A 24,373-nucleotide genomic window follows, 5' to 3' on the forward strand; every position below is an offset into this window, starting at 1 on the left:
AACTACTGTTTGGATTATAAATGCTTTGTAGTATAGTTTCAGTTTTGGTACTAAAAAGTGACTTTGTATTTTTCGTTGATTCCTTTGATATTCTATATATTTTCTGAGTTTTGAATTTTTTAAACTTATTATTTTATTTCCCCCAATTACATGTAAATTGTTTTTAACATTTGTTTTTAAAATTTTGAGTTGTGAATTCTCTCCCCACTCTATTTTTATTCAATATTTATTTATTTATTTTTGCTGAGGCAGTTGGGGTTAAGTGACTTGCCCAGGGTCACACAGCTAGAAAGTGTTAAGTGTCTGAGACCAGATTTTAGCTCAGGTCTTCCTGATTTCAGGGCTAGTGCTTTATCCACTACACTACCTAGCTAACTCCCCATTCCATTTAGAAGACAAGCAATTTGATATAGGGTATACATGTATAGTCATGAAAAACTTATTTCCATCCATCTGTAAATGAAAACACAGACAAAACCCTCAAGAAAAATGGAAAAAAAAAGGGTTTTTTTGTTTGTTTGTTTTTGTTTTTTAAGTATGCTTCAATCTGTATTCAGACCATCACTTTTTTGTATGGGGATGTGTTGATTCCACATAGTATGAAACCCAGAAAACCTGTAAAGGGTTAATAGGGAATTACACAGGGAGGCAGATTGGTTCTCACAAGCCCCTACAACTGTGTGTCTCAAAGTATGCACACTTTGAGAAGTTAAGGAGTGATTGGTTCTCACAGCTTCTACAGCTGTGTGTTACAGAGTTAAGAAGTTGCAGATAAGTTTCTTATGGTTATCTTACTTTTAAATTGAGCTAGCAGACTCACGGGAATCAATATGATCTTGACAATCACATATAAATCACATAAATATCTGGAGGTCATAAAGCATAGTTACAGATGTAAATATAGTAATACAAAATATGGGTTAAAATACTGAGTGTTTCATAAGAATATAAATAGAAATGTGTAGCGTAATGAGAAAAGCATTGAGCCTGGAGTCAGTTGACTCCAGGTTTGAGTTTAGACTTTGTCCCTCCCCTTGACATGTTATTTCCCCTCTCTTGGGATTAGTTGCCCATCTATAAAAATATGAAGAATGGTCTACACCAGAGGTTCTTAACATTTTATGGCATAGATCCCTCTGGTAGTCTGGAAAACTACACACCAATTCCAAGACTATTTTTAAATTTGTAATTTAATTGTAATTTGTAATTTTGTAATTGTAATACTAAATTTAAGTTAGAGGTCAGTTAAATAAAGATTTTTTTTCATCCAATTTCATAGATTCCTTCTAGTCTATCCATGAATCCCTTCCAAGGGGTAGTCTATAGATCCCAGGTTTAAAAGATGAGGTTCTTCAAGATCTCTTTTAGCTCTAACATTCCATAAAGTTATTTCTAAAGTAGAGTATCCCTATTACCTGACAATGAAAGAAATAAGAATGATATTTCACAACTCTGTTCAACTTCACTACACATAAAATCACTCTGTGCTTTGGTTTTTATTGTCCATATTTCAAAACCTCAGAAAATTTTGTTTTAGAATAGGTACTCTTTCCACTAAAAGAAATCCTAGCCTTTTAACATTTTTGTAGTTTTTTCAAGTTGTTGTGGCCAAAAAAAAAAAAATTTATTATAATCATCATCATCACTAGTGGCTGTGCTTAGCTTTTCATATAACTAATTCTGCCTTCAGAAATCTCTCTAGTTAGGACCAGAGTGTGTGTTGTTGTATTACAGCTATGAAGAATCCAGGGACCTCCTAGTATGAGGAGGCATCGAAGTAGATATTTAATGGAGATAGTCATCCTTTTTCTGGTAAAGCAAATTAGTACCAATCTCTGCTAATAAAGAAGGGGAAAGGGGGCTATGAAATTAAGTATGGGTTTATAGACTTCACACCTTGGAAGAAATTTTAAAAGTTACCATTTTACCCCTTAATTTTAGAGATGAGCAAACTGAGTCCCAAAGAGACTGTCACCCAGTGATATGCATATGATTGAGGTTACAAGGGTAGTGAATAGTAAATATCCTTTTCCCACTATGATACTATTTTATATATGCATGACAGATATAAGTAGACAACAGAACAATGACTATTTGCACACCAAAAATTAAGGAGCTACTATATACCAAACACCATGCTAAATATTATAGATACAAAAACAAAAAAATAGGCTCCTATTTGCAAGAATCTCATATTCTAATGGAGAAAACAAGTACATGTAAAGTATAAACAGGATAAATATAAAAATAAACAAATAAACAAAAAAACAAATAAATAACAAAAAAAGTGAAAAATAAGCAGTGGATTAACAAGAAGGACTTATGCGCTTGGAGAAGATGAGGAAGTGCTTCTTGTAAAAAGTTGTCCTTGTGCTTTGGATTGAAGGAAGAAAAATATTTTGTGAGAAGTTTAGTAGATTGTATTAGCATAGGCAGATAACCAATATATCTCCCAATATAAATCAATATAAAGGCATGAATACTGGAAATGAAGGATCATGTGAGAAGCAGAGTAAAGGGTAATTTGAATAGATCCCAGAGTAGAGGAAGAGAAATAATGAGATTACAAAAATAGGATGGGACAAGTTTGTAGAGATCTTCAAACAATTAAAAAGTAAACAGTCTGTCCTACAGGCAATAGGAAGCTATGAGACTTGAATGAATACAAGAGTAAAATGGTCAGATCTGTGATTAAGAAAGATTACTTTGTCACCAGTGAGTATTATTGTTGAAGAGCTGGGCGATTTGAGGCACAGGGGCCAATGAGGAGGTTGTTGCATTTTTCAAAAGTAATATGGAAGCTGAACTAAGGTGGTAGCTATGTGAATAGAGAAAAGGGAACAGAGACAAAGAGAAATCTTATTTGTCAACTGATGATATATGTATGTGCAGTGAGAGAAAGTTAAGAGGTAGAAAATAACTTAAAGGTTATAAACCTGGGATACAGGAAGAATGGTGATGCTTTTGAAAGAAAAAGAAAACTTTTGAATAAAGGTGCATGTGGGGAGAAAAATGATTAAGCTTTATTTTGGAAATATTAAGTTTGAGATGTCTTTATGACATCCAGCTTGAAATGTCCAACAGGCAACTAGTGATGAGGGACTGTAGCTCAGGGGAGAAACTGAGGCTGTGAATATAACCTGTGAGTTCTCTATTGATAAGAGAAAAGCAAATTAAAACAACTCTGAGGTACCACCACATAAACCTCATATTGGCTAAGGCGATATGGGACATTAATACATTAGTGGTGGAGTTGTGAACTGATCTAACCATTATGGAGAGCAATTTGGAACTATGCCCAAAGGGCTATAAAATTGTGCATATTTTTTGATCCAGCAGTGTCTCTACTGGGTCTGTATCCCAAATAGATCATATAATATAATAACAGATCAATAATATAATATGTGGGTGTGTATATATGTTTATGTGTGTGTGATGGGATATTATTATTCTACAAGAAATGATCAGCAGGATAATTTCATAAAGGCCTGAAGAGACTTACATAAACTGATACTAAGTAAAGTGAGTAGAGCCAGGAGAAAAGTGTACACAGTAACAAGATGTGACTTTTTTCAACAATGAGGTGATTCATGCCAATTCCAATAGATCTGTGATGGAGAGAGCCATCTGCATCCAGAAAGAGGACTATGGGAACTGAATGGAGATCAAAGCATATTTCCACCTTTTTTGTTGTTTGCTTGCTTTTTTAATATATTTTGTTCCTTTTTGATCTGATTTTTCTTGTGCAGCATGATAAATGTGGAATATACAGAAGAATTGCACATGTTCAACATATATTAGATTATTTGCTGTTCAGGAGAGGGATGGGAGGAAAGGAGGAAGAAAAATTTGGAACATAAAGTTTTGTAAAGTTAATGTTGAAAACTATTTTTGCACATATTTGAAAATAAAAAGCCATTGTTAAAAATTAAATTCCTTTATAATCTGGGGGTGAAAGTTAAAAAATAAAAAAAAAAAAACTATAAATCTACATGTCAGGTTTTTTGAGATTTTATTTGAAAAATTGCTAAAAAAAAAATACTTTGTGAAAAAAACTAAGTCAAATTTTCTTGTTTTATATAATACATGGAATGATTGTTTAAATTAAAAGTACTATGAAGGGAATTGTTTGGGGAAAGTATTCCTTGGGCATTTGGAGAATTATTTAAGAATTTCTGCTCCTGTGAACAAAATGGTACATTAACTTCCAGGTCACTGGAGTTCCATCAAAGGAAAGAAATAAAGTTTCCTCTGAGAAGAAGTAAATTAGTCACTAACTGGACCAAATCCAATATTATAAAGAATGCTAAATATTCTAATCATTGCAAGGAACAGTCTTCATCCTTGACCTTATCACTGAAAATAAGCTGCAACACACTGAACTTCAAAAATATTTTGACTTTATAAGATGTAAATGTTAGAAGTAATTTTTTTCTATTAACAGCTGTATTTATTGATTTTTTATTAAAAAAGAGGGCAATGGAAGGAAGTTTAGTGGCCAGAAGCATCTTAAGAGAAAGGAGGAAGGGAGAGAAGGGAAAAGGGAAGGAAGAAAATGGAGGGTAGAAGGAGGGGAAAGAGAGAGAGATAATAGCATAAATGTATTGATGCATATTTATAAATAAAACTAACACATTAAAAGTAGTATAAGATGTACTTATCATCAAAGATAATGTAAAACCAGAAAAGAAGTTGAATCAATCAAATAGTGAGAAGGATAAATGATAGGCAACTCTATGTACTGCAATGTTATGCATAAAATATTATATGTCTAGAGGATGGATTTCATCTCATGAGACAGATCTTCTTAGGAGGATTTATGAGAATATGAACAAAAATTACTCAAGAAGATAAGTTGTGGAAAGGATAATGAAATCCTACTTCTAGTGAAACACTAAGGTAAAATCATTAGGTTATCATAGTAAAATTATTTAATCTCATTGGACCCCTAGATGACCCATTTTTAAAGTGGGGATATTAATTTATCAGTATAAAGGCAGAGGGTAGACCAGATGACCAATCTCTTAGGGACCTTTCCAACCCTAGAATATGTACTTCCATGTCTTTTCAGGTCAAAAGAATCAATGCTTAGGCAGTGATCAAACACTAAAGGTGTTTATAAGAAAATCAGCATTTGCAGGAGCCTAAGACTGAAATTAGAGTTGTCATTATTATGTTAGTGATAGACATGGACTATTTGTTTAATTTTTCTATCTGTACAAGCTGAAAATTTCAAATATTTTTAGAGAAACTATATTCATCAAAAAGAACTGATTGAACAAAGAAATATGTAAATTATATCAAATTCATTCACTCCTAAAACAGAATCTTCTCAATAAGTTTCTAAAATCAGTTAAAAGAGATTCAATTACCAACACACAAAGAAAAAACTAAGTGGATGAGGAAAAAAAAAATCTTGAGCAATCTAGAAAACAATGTAAAATTATTCAAGAAAAGCTACCAAAATGGTTGTATTCATTCATTCCAAAATTCTACTACTGGCACTATTTTCTAGGAAGGTTTTCAACCAAAAGTAAAGACCCACATGTACAAAAATATTTATATTATATATGTCTAGGTATGTATATATGCATATATACATAAATACATATATACAAATAAATAATTTGTGAAACAAAAAGGTAAAAAAGTAACATGAGCCTAAAAAATTATTAAACAAAATATAATATACAAATGCAATGGAATATTACTAGGCCATAAGGAATAATGAATGAAAATAACTCAGAGAACCCTGAGAAGACTTTTTATGAAGAGCTGTAAGGTGAAGAAAGTAAAGTCAAAAGAAAAGTATATACTATCTTCAAAAAAGTAAAGAATCTCAAAATTACTAGGCATAAAAAGTACTATGGTATAAAACAGAGAGACCTAATATTAGAAAAATGAAGACCTGATGCATTTGATGCATAATAGTTTTGTTTTTGTTTTTGTTTTTTGTTTTTTTTGTTTTTTTACTGAGTACTCTAAGCAGTTCTCTAAGATTATAAGGTATAGAGGAATTGCTGATGTTTATCATTGAAGGATTTTTCCATTCTGGGGTTTCCCATGCAAATGAAATGACTGCTCCAAACTATTGGCAAACAACAAAACTTCAAAAATGAGTCAATATTGGCACCATACTATCAAAGTTAAAGGCTATCACATGTAGTCTTTCAGTTTTCAAGAAACTCAGTATATTCTAGGAGTATATTTTATAGCAAAGAAGTAGTTATCTGCTGAGAAATAACCATGTCAAAAATAAATATATTCCCATTAAAAAAAAAAAGAATTGATATTGCCCTGATTATGACACAAAGTCGTATAAGCAGACCAATGAGTTGTCCTTCAGTACTTCTATTTTGGACAGAATTAGAACTAAAAAAGGGAAAGAGATCAGATTGGATCATGAGGGAAAATGCATTGCCTTATCCATGATCCCAAACTGTTCCCTGAGGGGAGAAATATCTTTTTAATACCAATAATCTCCCAATAACATTATGTGACTGCAAATTATGGAACCCCATGATCTCAAAAAATTCAGTTTCAGGAGACAGTAAAAGATACATGCTAGAATTAAGTAATCTTTTACTCATATTCTCAATGATGACTTTAATGTATTACTAGGCAAGATTGACTATGAAGAATGAAAGGTAAATAGTCAGCTAAAGAACTACTAGAAGACCCAGAGGAAAAAAAAAACATCAGTTTGTTGTATGTTCTGTGTATGAATTTGTTCCAAGAATCATACACTGACTGGCAAGTAGAATACTTACATGGATAAGATCATAGATTCTCTGAAAGTAAAAAGTAGTCAGGCACTAGGGAATTAGAAAGCAAATAGACAGGTATTTATCTCAAGAAGTTAAAAAAAATCTCACTTTGACATAATACTTTAAAGTTTTCAAAACACAATCTACATTATTTACTGTATCACCCCTGTGAGGGACGTATTATGGATAATGTGCCCATTTTACATACATGAAGATGGAAAAGAAAAAGGACAGAGAGGGGGGGAGAGTAAGATGGAAAGGAAGAGAGCAGAAGAAGAATATTGAGTTTTATAAGTAGGATGGAGCCAAGTTGGTTTTGAAGTATAGCTAAAACATCTGGAGAAGTATACAGAAATAGGAAGTATTCCTTGAATAATTCTTCAAGGAAAAGAATCTGGCCATGCTCTTTAGGATATGTTAGGCTGAGAAAATGTTAGAAGATGATGAAAAGATATTCTTGGTGTGATTTGAGAGTTCATGAAAGGAAAATAGGCAAGATTTTGCAATTAAATGGCAAAGGATTTAAATTTCATAATCTACTTAGGTATTATTCTATCTCTTGTAAAAAAAGTTCTCAGAAATTCTCTCCAAAAGAAATTGTTAATGCAGCATGTCTATCTATACACATAAAACTAAACTTGATGCTTTCAAAATTTTTACCCTCACAGGACACAATGACTATTAATATCTATGGGGAATTAAGAGAAAATCTAGATGGGGCAAGTTTCCAAGAACCTAATGTATTCGTACAACAACACTAGAATTAAGAAAAGTAAATGGGAAGAACTGAAAATATTCCCCAGTGGATATGCATAGACACAAACTTTGGGTTTCATTGTTATTAAAAGTGCTAGATGACTTATGACTAGAACACTAGGTACAAAAATGTTACCAAAATATTACCAATTCTTGATTTCCAAAAGTTGACTATTCAACTGGAATATTATCCATTTCTCTTGCTACTGCTTCTTTCCATTGCCATCCCTTTACTATCTCACTACTTATTTATAAAATATAATGTCTTACACATAATAAATTCTGAGTTACATCTGTTGAGTCAGCCAGTTTGGCCATTTAGGAATAAATCAAATAAAGGTTTCAGTGGAGAAAAACAATCATCTAGCCAATTTGGCTAAAACAAGCTTGGCTCTTTTCTATGAATTTCAATTATCCAGGCTATTTTACCTTGACACAGACAATTAAAATGTAGCTGTGTGCCAGAAGTTAAGAATAGAACTGTTCATCAATTATTAACAAATTTCCCTACAAGTTCAAAATGATATATCCATCAAAATTTTTTGATTAAACAATACCAGGTAATCACAAAAATCTGATGGGTCTCTACTGTTGACCTCCAATAATATTATATGTTATTATTCAAGAAGTCAAAGATCTCAGAATCCATTCAATGGTATTATAATATAAAAGTAGTCTACTCATGTTCTCTCTTCCTGTTTAATTCTTGTCCATGTCCTTTGACAGATTTCTCATGGAGGCATTATACAACTCTACTAGAGAGCCTTCTCAAATTATAGATCAAGTAAAACATAGCATAGTACTACATTATAATATTTTATACACAAATGCATAAAAGATTGTCCTAAACCCAAAAGCCCTAGCAGTTTTAAGCTTTAATAGCTTAAAATATAGATTTAATAATTTTTGCATCTCCCTTTAAACATACATGCAAACATATAAAGACAATGAATCAGACCTAGACCTATCACCCAGCACTTATCAAACACCTATTGTTTGCCAAATTCTGAGCTAGACACTGAGAATACAAATATATATAATGGAATGATCTCTAATGAAATAATCTCTAAACTCAAGAACTTATAAGACTTTTAACAGTCATCTGACTCTGGACCCTATGCTACATGAATTCAGAAAAAAAAAGGAGTAAGTTTAGGCATAATTTATGTTCCTTTAAGTGGCAGGGCTTAGTAACAATTTTAAGTTATCCAGATCACAAAACAAAATTACCAACTTTCCAGTAAATTGCCCTAGCATGCCAATGACAGAAGGCTAATTTTTAGGACACATGTCAAAGTGACTAGTTAATGCATAAACTTCCAATGCATACTCATGCTATATACCTACTAGATACAAATGTGATCCTAGAAGGCGGGTTGAGACAACATAAGATTCTAGATCAAAAGAAAAACAACAGAATGTGAGGAAGAGAAAAATAGATTTAAGATGGGCTCAGTCATTAATTCAAATTCTTCTAAATTAAAAAAAAAAAATTTAAGTAGGAGTAAAAAGCCAAACAGAATCTTTAACTAAATGCAATCAGAAACAAGTCTTTAGATTTCCTCAATACTCCGTATCAAGAAGGCATGCCATACGCAGTGACTACTTAGAAAATAATTAACTAACTAGCCAAGTTGGAAGTTATAACTGTGAACATTCCATGCTTCCATTCCAAAATATACCAACATACACACCACCACCAGTCAGCTGCTTCCTCTTTATTCAAGTATGAAATCATTCAAGAACTGAGCATGATCAGCATGTTAGGACAGGGGTTTATGTTTCTGTGTGTTATTCTCTGTGTACCTAAGTATCTGTGATCACAACTCAAATACTTCTTTAAAGAATGAATGACTAAATGAAGCAAACAACCATTTTCAAAATGAAGATATGAAAATTACACATGACAATTGTAAGGATGATACATACTAGGAACCAGTCAAACTAGAAAGCTGCTACTTATTTGGAATGTCAGTTTCATCCTAAAAAGACTTAAATTAAGTAAATTGTATATAATATTTCATAGGAATTAATGATTTCATTGGGCAGCTTGGTGGTAGAGTAGATAGAGTTCAAATCTGGCCTCAAGCAAAAGGAAATACAAAAAGTAAATACCTTAGAAAAAAGAAAAGTTGGCCAATTATGAAAGAAGGCACAAAAGCACACTGAGGAAAATAATTCTTTAAAAAATAGAATTGAGCTAATGAGCTTGTGAGAAATCAAGATACAATAAAGCAAAGACATAAAAAAATTTAAAATAGGGGAAAAAAACGTGGAATAGCTTCTTGATAAACAACTGACCTGGGAAATAAATCCAGGAGAGATAACTTAAAAATTATTGGTCTACCTGAAAGTCATGATCAAAAAAAAGAGCCTTGAAAGAAATTGAGGAAAACTGTCCTGATATTCTAGAACCAGAGGGTAAAAAAGAAATTGAAAGAATCCCTTGATCACCTCCTGAAAAAGATTCCAAAATGAAAACTTCCAGGAATATTATTACAGCCAAATTCCAGAACTTCCAGGTCAAGGAGAAAATATTGCAAGCATCCAGAAAGAAACAATTCAAGTATAGTAGAGCCAAAGTCAGGATAATGCAAGATTTAGCAGCTTAAAGGACTGGAGGGCTTGGAATATGATATTCCAGAAAGCAACGCAAGAATCACCTCCTAACAAAACTGAGTATAATTCTTCAGAGGAAAAGGTGGCCATTCAATGACATAGAGGTGTTTTCAAGTAAATGAATTTTTCTGTGTGTGATGAAAAAAAAAAAAAACAGCTGAATGGAATATTTGATTTTTCAAATACAAGACTCTAGAGAATGATAAGGAAGTAAGCAGAAAAGTAATATAAGGAAGTTATTTAATAAGGTTTATCTCTTTACATTTCTATGTGGGAGGATGACATTTATAACTCATTAGAATGTTCTCATTATTATGGCAGTTAGAAGGAGTATATGTGACATATATTGAATTTAACATATATTTTAACATATTTAACATGTATTGGACTACCTACCATCTAGGGGAGGGAGTGAAACATTTGGAACAGAAAGTTTTGCAAGAGTCAATGTTGAAAAATTACACATGCATATGTTTTGTAAATAAAAAGCTTTAATTTATTTTTTTAAAAGGAGTGTATATGGACAGAGGGCACAAATATGAGTTGAATGTGAAGGGATATTGTCTTTTTCAATACATGATGAAATTGAGAGGTGAGAGAGAAATGTACTGAGAGAAAGAGAAAGGGAGAATTGAAATGGTGCAAATTATTTGCCATTAAAAAAAGAAGCAAGAAAAAGCTTATACAGTGGAATTGAAGAGGGGTTATAAAGGAGGAGTGAGTGAATTTTATTCTCATCAGAATTAGCTCACCTAGGGAAAAACATACATACTCAATAGGAGTATAGAAATCTATCTTACCCTGAAGGAAAATAGGAGGGAAATGGAATATGGGAAGACGGGGTGGATAATAAAAGAGAAGATCATATTGGAGGAAGGAGTGTTAAGTAGCAAAACACTTTTGAGGAGAGACAGGGTAAAAGGAGAGAGAGAATAAATGGGGGGAATACAGTTAGCAATAATAACTGCAAAAAAAAAATTCAAGGTAAGTTTCTCTGATAGGGCCTCATTTCTCAAATATAAAGGGAACTGAGTCAAATTAAAAAAAAAAAAAAAGAGCCTTGCCCCAATTGATAAATGATCAAAAGATATATATATATATATACATATATATATATATATATATATATTGCCCCAATTGATAAATGATCAAAAGATATGATCTGTGCACAAAAGGCTAGAAATTCATGCATATCCTTTGATCTCACAACACCACAACTAGGCATGAACACCAACAGAGATTCGGAAAAACCAGGGGAAAAAAGGAAAACAATTCATAGCAGATCTCTTTTAAGGGGGAAAAATAAAAACAAAAACAAAAACAAAGAAACTGGAAATTGAAGGGATGTTCAACAATTGGGAAATGGTTTAATAAACTGTGGTATGTGTTTGTGGTAGAATATTACAGTTCTCTGTGAATTGATGAGCATTTCTCAAGAAAAAACAAAAAACAAAACACCTGGAAAGTGTTCATATTCTATGAATATAGTGAAATATACAAAGTAATAGCAATCTTCTGGGATGACCAACTATAAATGGCTTTACTATTCTCAGTAGTACAATCATCCACAACTACTCTGAAGAACTTATGATGAAAAATATTCAGAGAAGGAACTGATTTGATCTGAATACAGAATCAAGCATTCTCTATTTCTCTCTCTTTTTAACTTAATTTTTCTTGAGGGCTTTTATTTTCATTAGGGAGATCTGTTTTCTTTCACAGCTTGACTTTTATGGAAATGTTTTGCATAACTTCACATGTGGTTTCTTAATTGTGGGTAAGGATAAGGGAGAGAATCTAGATCTCAAATATCTTAAAAACAAATATAAAAATATTTTGAATATAACTGGATAAAATTTTTAAATAAATAAAAATTTAAAATTTAAAGTCAAATCTGGCCTCAAATACTTACTACCTGTGTTACTGGAGCAAGTCACTTAACTCTGTCCTGCCTCACTTTCCTTATCTGTAAAATGAACTTGTAGAGAAAATAACAAACCAGTCTAACACTATTCACACAAAAACTCTAAATGGAGTCATGAAAAGAGAAGAACTGAAAATGACTAAACAAAAACTCTGGTCATCTGGAGGTAGTTACAAGCACAGTATAATTCCCATTTTTTAAAAGTTAAATAAGACTACCTCACAATCTTATAGTATTCTTTCTAATCCATTATCTGGATAAATCCTAAAGTAGTTATTTAGTAAAAAAAAAAAAAAAATTATAATAACTGGAAAAGGGGAAGCTACTCACTGAATACAGAACTCACTGACTACATGCAACAATAAAAATCAACAATTCACAAATTGGGGTCTATCAAATTCAATACTTAAGGTAGACTGTAGAAGTTTATAAAAGGAAGGCTTGGGAATCAGGTTTTAAGCCTCTGACTAACTCTGTGATCATAAAGAACCTTAGAGCCTTAACTTCTTAGCATTCTCATAAAATTTTATAAGAGAATAAATTACAATTTTGGAAACTAGTGGTAGATTTGCCTTAGAAGAAGGAAATGTTTCAGTAAAACTCTCATTCACATTAATGAAGTCACATCCCAAGCCCCGCTCTTCCACAACCAAAAAAACCTGTCCCTCTTTGCAGATGATATAATGGTATATTTAGAGAATCCTGAACAATCAACTAAAAATTGCTAAAAACAATTAACAACTTTAGCAACGTAGCAGAATATAAAATAAACCCATATAAATTATCTTCATTTCTCTGTTACCATAAAACAAAGCATCAAGAGATAGATAGAGAAATCCAATTTAAAATAATTGTAAATAATACAAAATATTTGCCATTCTACCTGCCAAGACAAAGCAAGGAACCATATGAACACAATTACAAAACACTTTTCACACAAATAGAGTCAAATCTAAACAATTGGAAGAATATCAAGTGTTCATGGACAACCCAAGCTAATATAATAAAAATTAAAATGACAATTCTACCTAAATTGATCTACTCATTCAGTGCTGTGCCAATCAAACTGCCATGAAATTACATTATAAAGCTAGAAAAAGTCATAACAAAATTCATCTGAAAAACAAAAGGTCAAGAATTTCAAATGAATTAATGAAAAAAATGCAAAGGAAAATGGCCTCACTATACCATAACTAAAACTGTATTATAAAGCAGTGATCATCAAAACCAATTGGTACTGGCTAAGAAACATAATAATGGATCAGTGGAATAGGTTAAGTTCACAATGTGTTTTGTGAACTTAATCAATGTGATATTGTGAATATAATTAATGACTACAGTAATCTAGTGTTCGATAAGCCCAAACTCCAATTTCTGAAATAAGAACTCACTACTTGCAAAAATTGCTGAGAAAACTGTAAACAGTATGCATTGACCAACCTCTAAAACCCTATACCAAAATTAAGATCAAAATGCATTCATGCTTTAAACATAAAGGGTGATACTAAAAACCAATTGGAAAAACAACAGATAGTTTTAGATCTATGAAGAAGGGAGGAATTTATGGTCAAAGAAGAATTAGAGAACATTATGAAATGCAAAATGGACAATTTTTTAAATTAGTCTGAATACACATTGCTTTATGAATCATGTTGGAAGAGAAAAATCAGAGCAAAGGGAAAAACGATGGGAGAGATTTTTAAAAAAAAATCAGAAAAAAGAAGTGAACATAGCATGTGTTGATTTACATTTAGTCTCCTTAGTTCTTTTGCTGGATTCATATGGCATTTTCTGTCCAAAGTCAGGATTGCTTTGAATCATGGAACCATTGAGAAGAACCAAGTTTTTCATAGTTGATCATGGCACATTCTTGCTGTTATTGTGTGCAATGTATTCCTGGTTGTGCTTATTTCACTCAGTATCATTTCATGTAAATCTTTCCAAGCCTTTCTAAAATCAGCTTGTTTGTTCATCATTTTTTATGGAACAATGATATTCCATTATCTTCATATACTACAACTTGTTCAGCCATTCCCCAATTGATGGGCATCTCACAAAAAAAAAAAAAAAAAAAAAAAAAAAAAAAAAAAAAGCTGCTATAAATATTTTTTGTACATGTGGGTCCTTTTCCTTTCTTTATGATTTCATTGGGATACAGATCCAGTAATGGCACTGTTGGGTCAAAGGGTATTCACAGTTTGATAGTCCTTTGGGAAGAGTTCCAGATTGTTCTCCAGAATGGTTGGGTCACTTCACAACTCCACCAACAATGCATTAGTGTCCCAGTTTTCCCATATCACCTCCAACATTTATCATTTATCTTTTCCTGTCATCTTAGCCAATCTGAGAAGTGTGAAGTAGTATCTCAGAATTGTTTTAATTTGCATTTTTCTAATCAATAGTGATTTAAAACTATAACTATAGATGGTTTTAATTTAACTATAGATATCACATAACTATAGATGGCTTTAATTTCATCATCTGAAAATTATCTGTTCATATCCTGTGACCATCTATCAACTGGGGAATAACTCATATTCTTATAAATTTTATATAGTTCTTTATACATTTTAGAAATTTAGACATTTATTGGAAATACTGGCTGTAAAGATTTTTCCCAGCTTTGTACTTCCCTTTTATTCTTCTTTCTGTTGGTTTTATTTAAACAAAATTGTCCATTTAGTTTTTCATAATATTCTCTAGTTCTTTAGTCATAAATTCCTCCCTCTCCAAAGATCTAATAGGTAAATTATCTTTTATTTTCCTAATTTATTTATGATATCATTCTTTATGATCAAATAATGTATCCACAAAATGGATAATTTTGATTACATTAAATTAAAAAGATTTTGTACAAACAAAACCAATGTAACCAAAATTAGAAGGTAAGTAGAAGCTAGGAAAAAAAAATTACAGCCAGTGCTTCTAATAAAGGCCTCAATTCTAAAATATATTGAGAACTGATTCAAATCTATATGAATACATGCCATTCCCTAAGTGATTAATGGTCAAAGAATATTAACAGATATTTTTCCGACAAAAAAATTAAAGCCATTTCTAGGAATAGAAAAAAATTCTCTAAATCACAATGCATTAGAGAAATCCAAAATAAGACAACTCTAAGGTATCAATGCAATCTCTCAGATTGTAAAATGGCAGGAAAAAAGAAAGATGAATGAAGGGATGTGGGAAAGTTGGGGCATTAATGGATTGCTGGTGGAGTTGTGAACCAATTCAACCATTCTGGAGAGCAACTTGGAACTATGCACAAAAGGCTATTAAACTGTGCATACACTTTGATCCAGCAGTTATTTCTATTGAATCTGTATCCCAAAACAATTAACATAAGACTATTTAAGTGCTAAACCATCAAGTTATCATTCTATTAATTTTATTATAATTATACTATAATGCAAAGCTTTAATATTATTAAGATTATGAGAAGGAGAAAAAGCTTCATGGAGGGATCAGAAAAAGACCTCCAGGTCATTCAATAAATTTGATTGAAGGATTTGGAAGGCTTCTTTTTTTTAAGGGAAAGAAATTCTTCTGAAAATGTATTAGGATTACAAGGTAAGAACTCAGGTTGTCTAAGCAATTCTCTGGCTCAGAATTCACACCTTTGGTTCAGGCCTTTGAATGGAGTTTACACCTTTGAACTTCTGAGGTAGAGCTGAGTGTTTAAAAGAAGTTTGCACCTTTAAGAGGAGCAAGTTCATTGGTTGAAGTATTTCCCATTGAGTTCTTACATGCTCATTCTCTGTGAGGATAAAAGAGGCAACATTGAGCCTGGAGAAGAGTTTGACTGGGATTGAGTTTAGACGGCTGTCTGGAAGGAGAGAGTCTAGCTGGAGGCTCCAGAAGCTTCCCAAGAAACCTGCTCACAGAGGAAAAGATTTTACAGAAAAGAGATCTCCTCCCAGAAAAGGATTATAATTGAAGAGATGACAGGACCTTTACAAAAATGTAATTCTACTGCATTATGATTAGTCTGCCAAAGCTCTAACAAAGAGAATACTTTCAATATACAAGTTCTACAACTGCAGATTTTTCTGTAGTTTTGAGACAGCTGACCTGAAACATCTATCATGGATCCTAATGTGACTAATCATTTTCACACTACATAGCAATCCGGTCACTCAAAATGGTTCACTTAGGAAAAGCTCACAATTTTCTTCTGCTCTGGACAAATCACATTGTGAGAAGTTAGTAAAACTGAAAAAAAAATCCCATCTATGAAGTCTGATGGCATTCCTCAAATGAGTGACAGCAAGAGAAATATACTGTGAGGTTGGGAAAATTTGGGTTCACAAAATTTTCTCAGGATGATATTAATATTTTTCAAATCACTTTGAAAATCATTGGTAAAATTTAGAGAGATCTTTCACTTCCCTTTTTGTCAAAAAGTAGAAAGATTTTTCATTTAAGTAAACTCTAAAACACAGAAACTTGTATTGATAAAGTATGGGAATTTGTTATACATAGCTTAATTCTAAACTGTGTTTAAGATAGTTCAATAATGGTGAGGAATAATACTTCAGACAAACTTCACAAAAATTACAAATATCCATTTTAAAAGAAGAAACAAACAAGAATTCTTCTAAACTACGCAGAAAACAGTGGAGAGAAATGCAAAAAGTATTACTCCACTGGCCTCCAAAAAATGCTATATATAAGAAAAAGCATTGGACTAGAAATTGAGACCTCTTTAATTGAAACCTCTTTCTAAACTTGACCATGCCACAAAATACTTAATATGATCTTATTTAAGTCAGATGTTAAAAGATCTTTCACCTCTAAAGTTATAGGAATCTAGCAAAGTGCTTTAAAATCACCTCTTAAGGTAGCTAATTTGCTCTATCTGGCACACCAGTCTGCTATACCTGTTTCATACATCTGCTACAAAATGGCATATTCACAGGGACACAGCAGGGCAGGGTAGAATAGGACAAAGCAGAGTAGGATTGCAGAGTAGGATTGTTTTAGAATAACAATCAGTGAGAAAATCATATTATCTTCAGTCAGTTTTTCTGGAATACATTTTTTGTAAAGTGAAGAGAATACCTGTAATTTTGTGGGCAAGTCTTAACGAGAGTCATGGAAATAACTAAAGGGATTAAAATTTCATTTCTTAGACTGTGATATGATCTCTAAGGAAGATCTCAGGGAAACTCAGGATGGTTTAAGGATCTAGAGATTGAATGGATGACTAGAATAAAATGTAACAGCTAATTTCAATGCTAACCTGAGAAGTGGCTAGACATTTTGCACAGACTACCTAAAAGAAGGCAACAAGATGCTAGGTGACTTCCGAGCATTCTCCTATGCCAACAAGGTAATGTGTCCACAAAGGTCACTCTTCTCATTGCTGCCAGATATGAAATCTTCCATCAGTTTTTCTATACCTCTTAAGGATTTCCTTTCCCTTTAATTCTTTTCCTTCACCTACCCCATAATGGGGAGGAAAGCTATGGAATAATTGAGATAAGATGAAGTAGAGGGTATTGTATGCCCACATGGGGTGTGTGTGTGTGTGTGTGTGTGTGTGTGTGTGTGTGTGTGTGTGTGTGTGTGTGTGTGTGTGTGTTTTAAGAATGACTGAAATGTGTTTTTGTTTGTAAACAATTGCTAAGAAGTCAACAGAGAAAGTTTGAAGATTAGAGACCTCTACATGAAAGGATGAAATGGGGTTACAGAAGGGAGAAGGGCTAGAAGAAAATTGACCTCTTTTAATGAAACAGGGGATAAAGAAAAAAATGATAAGCAAATATATTCTAAAGACCTAAGATAAAGAGAAAGGGAAAAGACAGTGCTCTAGGCATCTCTCTCTCTCTCTATTTTTGACTCTTTCCCTCTGTCTTTCTCTATGTCTCTGCCTCTCTTTCTCCAGTGAAGTATTAAGCCAGAACCTTCAGCCAAGATGGTGAGGTAAAGAGATGCCATGTGAGGTTGAAGAATAGATTTTTAAATTCTGTGATAGCCACTACAGTGAACAGAATAATGAATTAGGGAAAGATGTAAAAGGACTACCTTGCTAATAATAAAGGTCAGTTGAGATTATGAAACATAAAATTAGCAATTTGCAGTTAGCAAGATAAATGTCTGAAGACACTTGTTCAGAGGACAAAAATATAATTAAAGTAATAGTGTGACCTCCAAGAAGTTCATAGTCCAACAGAGCATGTACAGATTCAAGATGACATTGCACAAGTAATATGATCCAAAGCAGACTGCAATGACAGAAAGAGCCAAAAAGAGTTTAACAAAAACTTGAGAAGGAAGAGATAAATTTTTGTTATTAAAGCTTTGCAAAATCTTTTATTCCAAATTTTCTCTCTTCCCCTCCATGACTTCCCTTAGATGGTAATACAATGTAAGTTAAACATGCACAATTTATATTATATTATATCATATTATATTATATTATATTACATTATATTATATTATATTTCCACTATTATCATGCTGCACAAGAAAAATCAGATCAAAAAGGAAAAAAAGAGAAAAAAAACAAAATGCAAGCAAACAACAAAAAGAGTGAAAAGACTATGGTGTGATCTACATTCAATTCTCAAAATTCTCTCTGGGTGCAGAGACAATTGGAACTGGCCTGAATCAAGAGATAACTTTCAAATAAGGTAGCTAGAGAAAGGAGAATCAAGAAAGGTTTCAAAGAAGAAGTAATTCCTGAACTGAATCTTGAAAAAAATGATTTCAATAAAGGTCTTTTTCAAGGCTTGATTCCTAATTTCTCAAAAGCTGAGGAAGGAAGGAAGGAAGGAAGGAAGGAAGGAAGGAAGGAAGGAAGGAAGGAAGGAAGGAAGGAAGGAAGGAAGGAAGGAAGGAAGGAAGGAAGGAAGGAAGGAAGGAAGGAAGGAAGGAAGGAAGGAAGTTTAAACAAGGTATGTATAAGGAAACTAGCCATAGTAAGAATTAGGTGCATTAAAATATTAATTACAGAGGAATTTGTTTTTTTGTTATATTTTAATACTTGATTCCAATGAATTACTATCATAACCATCCCCTTGTAATAATGAATTGAGTATTTTTTAAGCCAACAAACCATTTCCAATTACATCACTGAGAATTCTAGAAAATATATAGTAGAATGTTATGGAGTTCCCTAAAACAGCTACAAGTTTGCAGATATCAAAACCAAATATAAGAGTTAATAAGTGTCATTTTACAAGTTTCCTACATGTTTAGTATCTCATGTCTTTTCCAATAATAGTTAAATAATGTCAAGTAGAGACTGAATGACAAGTTGATTCAAACTATTACTCAAATCATAAAAAAATCCCTTTTTTCTGAGTGTACTTCTGAAAGATACTTCAATATTTCAAATAAGTTGTCTTCAGAGGTTCTAGCAGCCAAAAGAATGAATCACTCTGAATGAACTATGTCCATAGTCTCAAATTTTCTTTCCACCTTGCTAAGAGTTGCCAGGCTTTCCAGGGATTTACCTTGAGAACCCTGGGCTACTTTCATGCTGAGTGGTATTGGAGAAGAACTTGACAATCAATCAACAAGTATATATACATATCTATTAAGTATGTCTAAATACTGTGTTAGTACATAAAATTAAAAAGAATGAAATCAATCCTACTCAAGAACTGAGATTACATTTTTAATGAAGAAGATAACAGGTTAATATAAAATATATACAATACAAAAAGAAGATTAATATTACATATGTATGTATATATATATGTAATATAAATACAAAGTTCTAAAATATAAGATAATTTGGGAGGGAGATTATCAGAGGTTGGAGGGGTCAGAAAAGACTTCATGTTCCCCAAACTGCTTAAGGAAAACAAGGACTAGGACTTAGAGAAGGTACTTCTGAAAAACATCGTTGAAGAAAAAATTTCATATATTTTTTCTAACACTGATTCATTCTTTTTTGGCTTCCCCCTAGGGGAACCAATTTTCTATTCTAGTAGTCTTCCCTCTATTAATTATGTCCTCTTTATCTTGTATATAGTTTGTTTGTACATATTTGTTTTCCCCCAATTAGATTATGAACTCTTTGAGGACAGGGACTATCTTTTGTCTTTCTGTATCCCTGGCATTTAGAAAAGTTCACAGCATTTAGTAGGCATTTAATAAATGTTTATTTATTGCCCTATTCACCAACAATTACAGTTTGCCTAACTAAATTAAGAAATATGTTTTCATCTTACTCCTATTCATATTTTATACATACATGTAATATAAATAAAGTGTTATCTATATCATAAATAAATGAAAAATCAGGGCATTGAACACCTCATTCATAACCTTTCAATGCTCCTTCCATAGCAGTGACTGGTTCCTGTCCCTCCCTCCATGGAAAGTGGTAAATTAGGAAAGCAAAGATATGCCATAATCCTTCAAGCTCTTTACCATACTGTACCCCTGACCTCATGCCTTATACTATTTTTAGAAATACAAAGTTATTTAATATTTACCTAACATTAATACTCTGTAAAGCAGGGCATACAGCACACACATGTGATACTATCTTTGTCCCCTTTAAAGTATACTTAAAACTTTAAATTTTCTTTCAAGTAGCAAATGAGGTTCGAAGACAAGCTTATATTAGAAATATTAAAGTCTGGCCAGATGAATATAATGCTTGCATTGTCCCAGTTTTTTCCACTGACTCACAGAAGAATTAAAAATACCCACAACCAAAGAAACCTTGCCCTGCCCTTAAAAAAAAAAAAAAAAAAAGATACTGTAGCTGCTCCATTGAATTTACAAGGAGTACCACCAATTCAGGCTGGAAAAATGAATCATTAAGGATAACAACTTTAAAGGACAATAATTGACCCCACTTCCCCTTACCACCCTCTCCAAGCCCCTCCAAAAGAAAACTACAGGAAGCTTACCAAAAAAAAAAAAAAAAAAAAAAAAAAAATCAGTGATCAGTATTAAAGGTGCTCTGTAAATGTACTTTATTTTAAATGTAAGAAACACTAACCACCCACTTCCTGAATAGTTCACTAAAACTTTTACAACTTCTGCAGGACCCCATTCCATCTGCCAAAACTTCTTTCACTTAGCCAAGAAAAGTGAAAACTATTTTTGGCAGGCCAAAATGTAGCTATAGGTCACTGAATTATATTCAATATTGAAAATGAATGGCTGCTTTTATGGATTCTGAAAATGTCTCATCAAAGTTTAATCACAAATCCTGTGAATACATTAAATCCTGTAGCGAACTCTGGTGGCATTTTTGTATCCAATGAAAACACACAAATTTGAAAAGATGGGAAACACGTTCCTTGGGGAAGCCCCAAGACAGCAGGCACTTTTTACACTGGATTTGCATTTATGTTTGGAGGGAATCTTCTGTGAGCTATAGTTTTCTTAGTTTGAATGTGAAGAAGAAAATATTATATATGTATATATATATACACACATATATATGTATACATATATATATACACACATATATATACATATATATGTATATATGTATATATATACACATATATATACATATATACATATACATATATATATATATATATATATATATATTATATATATCGCCTGCTGCATGTGGAAAGTAAATCAAAGCATTTAAATGAATCAAAGGGTTTGCAAGCAACAGACCACTTCCAGGTAGATGCAGTAGATGTGTCGAAGACTCTGAAACGTTACTCTCAATATCTTCTGTTGCCTTTCTTCACAGGAACTTGTTCTGCAAATTCTGAAAAGCTCTATATGCCCTAGGTGGTAAAATTATTGAAAAACTTGGCAAGCTAAGTTCAGGAGAAAACCCAAAAAGAGCAGCAGCATCTAATTTGTGGAAATCGGCTAGAGGGAGGGTCTGCATTTTCGACCCAGGTAAAGAGGGTAATAAGAGATTTAACAATCACAGAGAGAGGAGGAAACTACATTTTCCGGAGCTGGAAAATTATCTGCGTTAAATTAAAGAAAAAAGGAGAGAAGGGGGATAGAATGGAATAGAAGGAAGTAGTGGAAGGAGAGGTAGGAGGGCTTGGATATAGGGAGGGAGTATGAGAAAGGAGGAGAATGAGTGACGAGGTAACAGAATAAGGAGGAGACAAGAGCAGGAAAGAGAAAAAGTAGAAAACGTGGGAGAGGAGAAGAAAAGTGGAGGAGAAGAAAACAGAGAGATATTAGGGGAGGAGAGGGGAGAGCTGAAGCATAAGAAAATGAGGGAGAGAATGCGGGTAGGAAATGGGGTTGGGGAAGAAGAGTGATTGGTAAGGAGCGATGAGATGTAGAAAAAGAAAAACAACTGGGAAGGCAAAGTGAGGATTTCTCTTGTTGCTTCCCGCAGCTTCCAAATTCAATGGTGGAATCTCCAGATGCTAACAAAGGAGACTCCCTCTTCATAAAACAGGAGCCCAGGAAGAATCGTTGTAGACTCAGATCTGGCTTCTAGAAGTCTTACCAAGTATGGGGCCAAAGAAGACAAAGAGCTACGGGGCCAAATGCCTCAATCCCCACCCACTTCACTCCACAACACACTCTAAGGCAAACTTCACCTCCCAAACCCTAACCAGCTGCTCATTCATTGATTTACTCGCTTCCCCCCACCCCAGGAAGATGGGAGGGAGACCATTTTTCACAACTCATTTAATCACAACCTATTCCTCCCCCGAGAAGCCTGAAGAAGCTCATTATCCACCCCTCAGCCCCTCAGCAAGCCACTTACAGGATGGAAGTCTGGGGGGAGACAGCAGGGACACTCTCCAGCATCAGATGCATGCACCGTACCGTCGTGCGAAAGCAGAGGCAGCGGCTGGGACACCCTCCGTTGCTGCTGCCCCCACCGCTGTTGCTCAGCTGCGGGGAGACCCCTACAAAGACACCCGCACTCCAGAAGAGTAGGAGCAGGAGCCAACGCGGGGGACCCGCTCTAGAGCGGGCCATTGCAAACCCGGGAGGAGTAATCTATGAAGGATCGAGGGGAGTCTGCCGAGAGGGGGGGCGGGAAGGGGGGAAAGGGGGTGCGAGAGCCGGAGACGATGAGTAACACCCAAGTTGGTCCCGGCCTTGCTCCACCCGGCTCGGCTGCCTGTACAAAGCCAGACCCTGGCTACACAGCCGCAGCCGCAGCAGAGGCAGCAGCTGAGCGGATTTCCCCAGCTGCCCAGAGGGGAGGGGGAAGGGGGAGCAGAGAGGTGGAAGGTGGAAGGGGAGGGGGGGGGGGGGGGTCCAGCCAGCTGTGCACATGCGCTGTAGATTCTCTCCCCACCCTTTACCCACCGAAGCAGGACACTTAGAGCGAGAGGGCAGGGGGGTGTGAGTAGAGGGAGGGGTGGGAAGGAGGGGCGGAGCGAGAGAGTGAAAGAGACTAATCTGAGAGTCTCAGTCTGAAATTTGTATGCACAAAGCCTAACTTTTTCCCTTATCTCAATGGGCAAATATTGAACACGTGCTGTAGCTCAACAAGTTGATAATTATTACAATATAAACTTCATAGAAAGGGAAGCTACAGGACTCTCATGGCTTCCTTGAATGTCAGTATCTGTTTTGGAAAAAGATTTAAAGTTTCTAAATTAATCCTCATATCCGATCAGGATTCCTCTCTATTCTGGCGAAATTGTCATCCAGTCTCAATATAAAGATGTCTAGTTGAGGCAGAACTGCTCCTTGGAACATCAATTTCCACTTTGTATAATTCTAATTGTTGGGATGTTCTTCCTTACAAGGAGCTCAAATCTGCCTCTTTGGCACATTCACCTATTTGGACCTGGTTCTTCCCTCTGGGACCAAGCAGAACGAGGCAATTCTCTCTGCTACCGATAGCCATCCATCCTATTATCCTTCAATTAGTTGAAGACCTATATCATCCCTTCCCTTTTTTCTCTTCTAACTAAACATCCTCAGGGTTTTTTTTGTTTTGCTTTGTTTTGTTTTGTTTTTAGTCCATTTCTGTAAGCATGGTATCCAACCCTCTTATTAATCCTGGCTTGCCCTCTTCTGGACAAGCTTCAATCTGTCTTCCTCTTTAAAGTGTGGATGGGGCTTCCTTGTGGGTAGTATCAAGCAAGAAAGAGGAGGGAGAAAATAAATTTCAATGTGAATTGGGCTAATTCTGGAAGGTTTTGCCATCTACTCAGGAGCTAGTGCTTTTTTCAGATGAGCTAGGAGTTCACCCCTACAAGTGTAGGGGTGGTAGTCAGAAGGATTTGGTAGGAAGTCTCAGAGAAATTTTTTGTATCAATCTTTAAATCTGCTGTTTCTGGTCAGTATAATACAGGGCCTTAGTTAAGAGTCTCTAAACAATCCAAAGAGATGATCCAGTCACACAGGTCTAGGTTTAAACAATGCAATAAAG

At 34.0% G+C, this 24,373-nt stretch overlaps 1 protein-coding gene across 2 annotated transcripts in view; it reads right to left on the reverse strand.

Moving 5' to 3' along the window:
* The window catches only part of PXDN (peroxidasin), a 147,366-nt gene extending 124,154 nt beyond the window's left edge, over positions 1–23,212 (reverse strand). For both annotated transcript variants that reach the window (XM_074288007.1, XM_074288006.1), the window contains exon 1: positions 22,745–23,212. In XM_074288007.1, coding sequence (XP_074144108.1) covers positions 22,745–22,962 — 218 coding nt within the window. In that variant the 5' untranslated portion in view covers positions 22,963–23,212. The remainder of the gene's footprint in view (positions 1–22,744) is intronic.
* Between the last annotated feature and the right edge of the window lie 1,161 nt (positions 23,213–24,373).

This window comes from Sminthopsis crassicaudata, chromosome 2 (genome assembly GCF_048593235.1).
Source record: "Sminthopsis crassicaudata isolate SCR6 chromosome 2, ASM4859323v1, whole genome shotgun sequence".
In the NCBI taxonomy this organism is placed as follows: domain Eukaryota; kingdom Metazoa; phylum Chordata; class Mammalia; order Dasyuromorphia; family Dasyuridae; genus Sminthopsis; species Sminthopsis crassicaudata.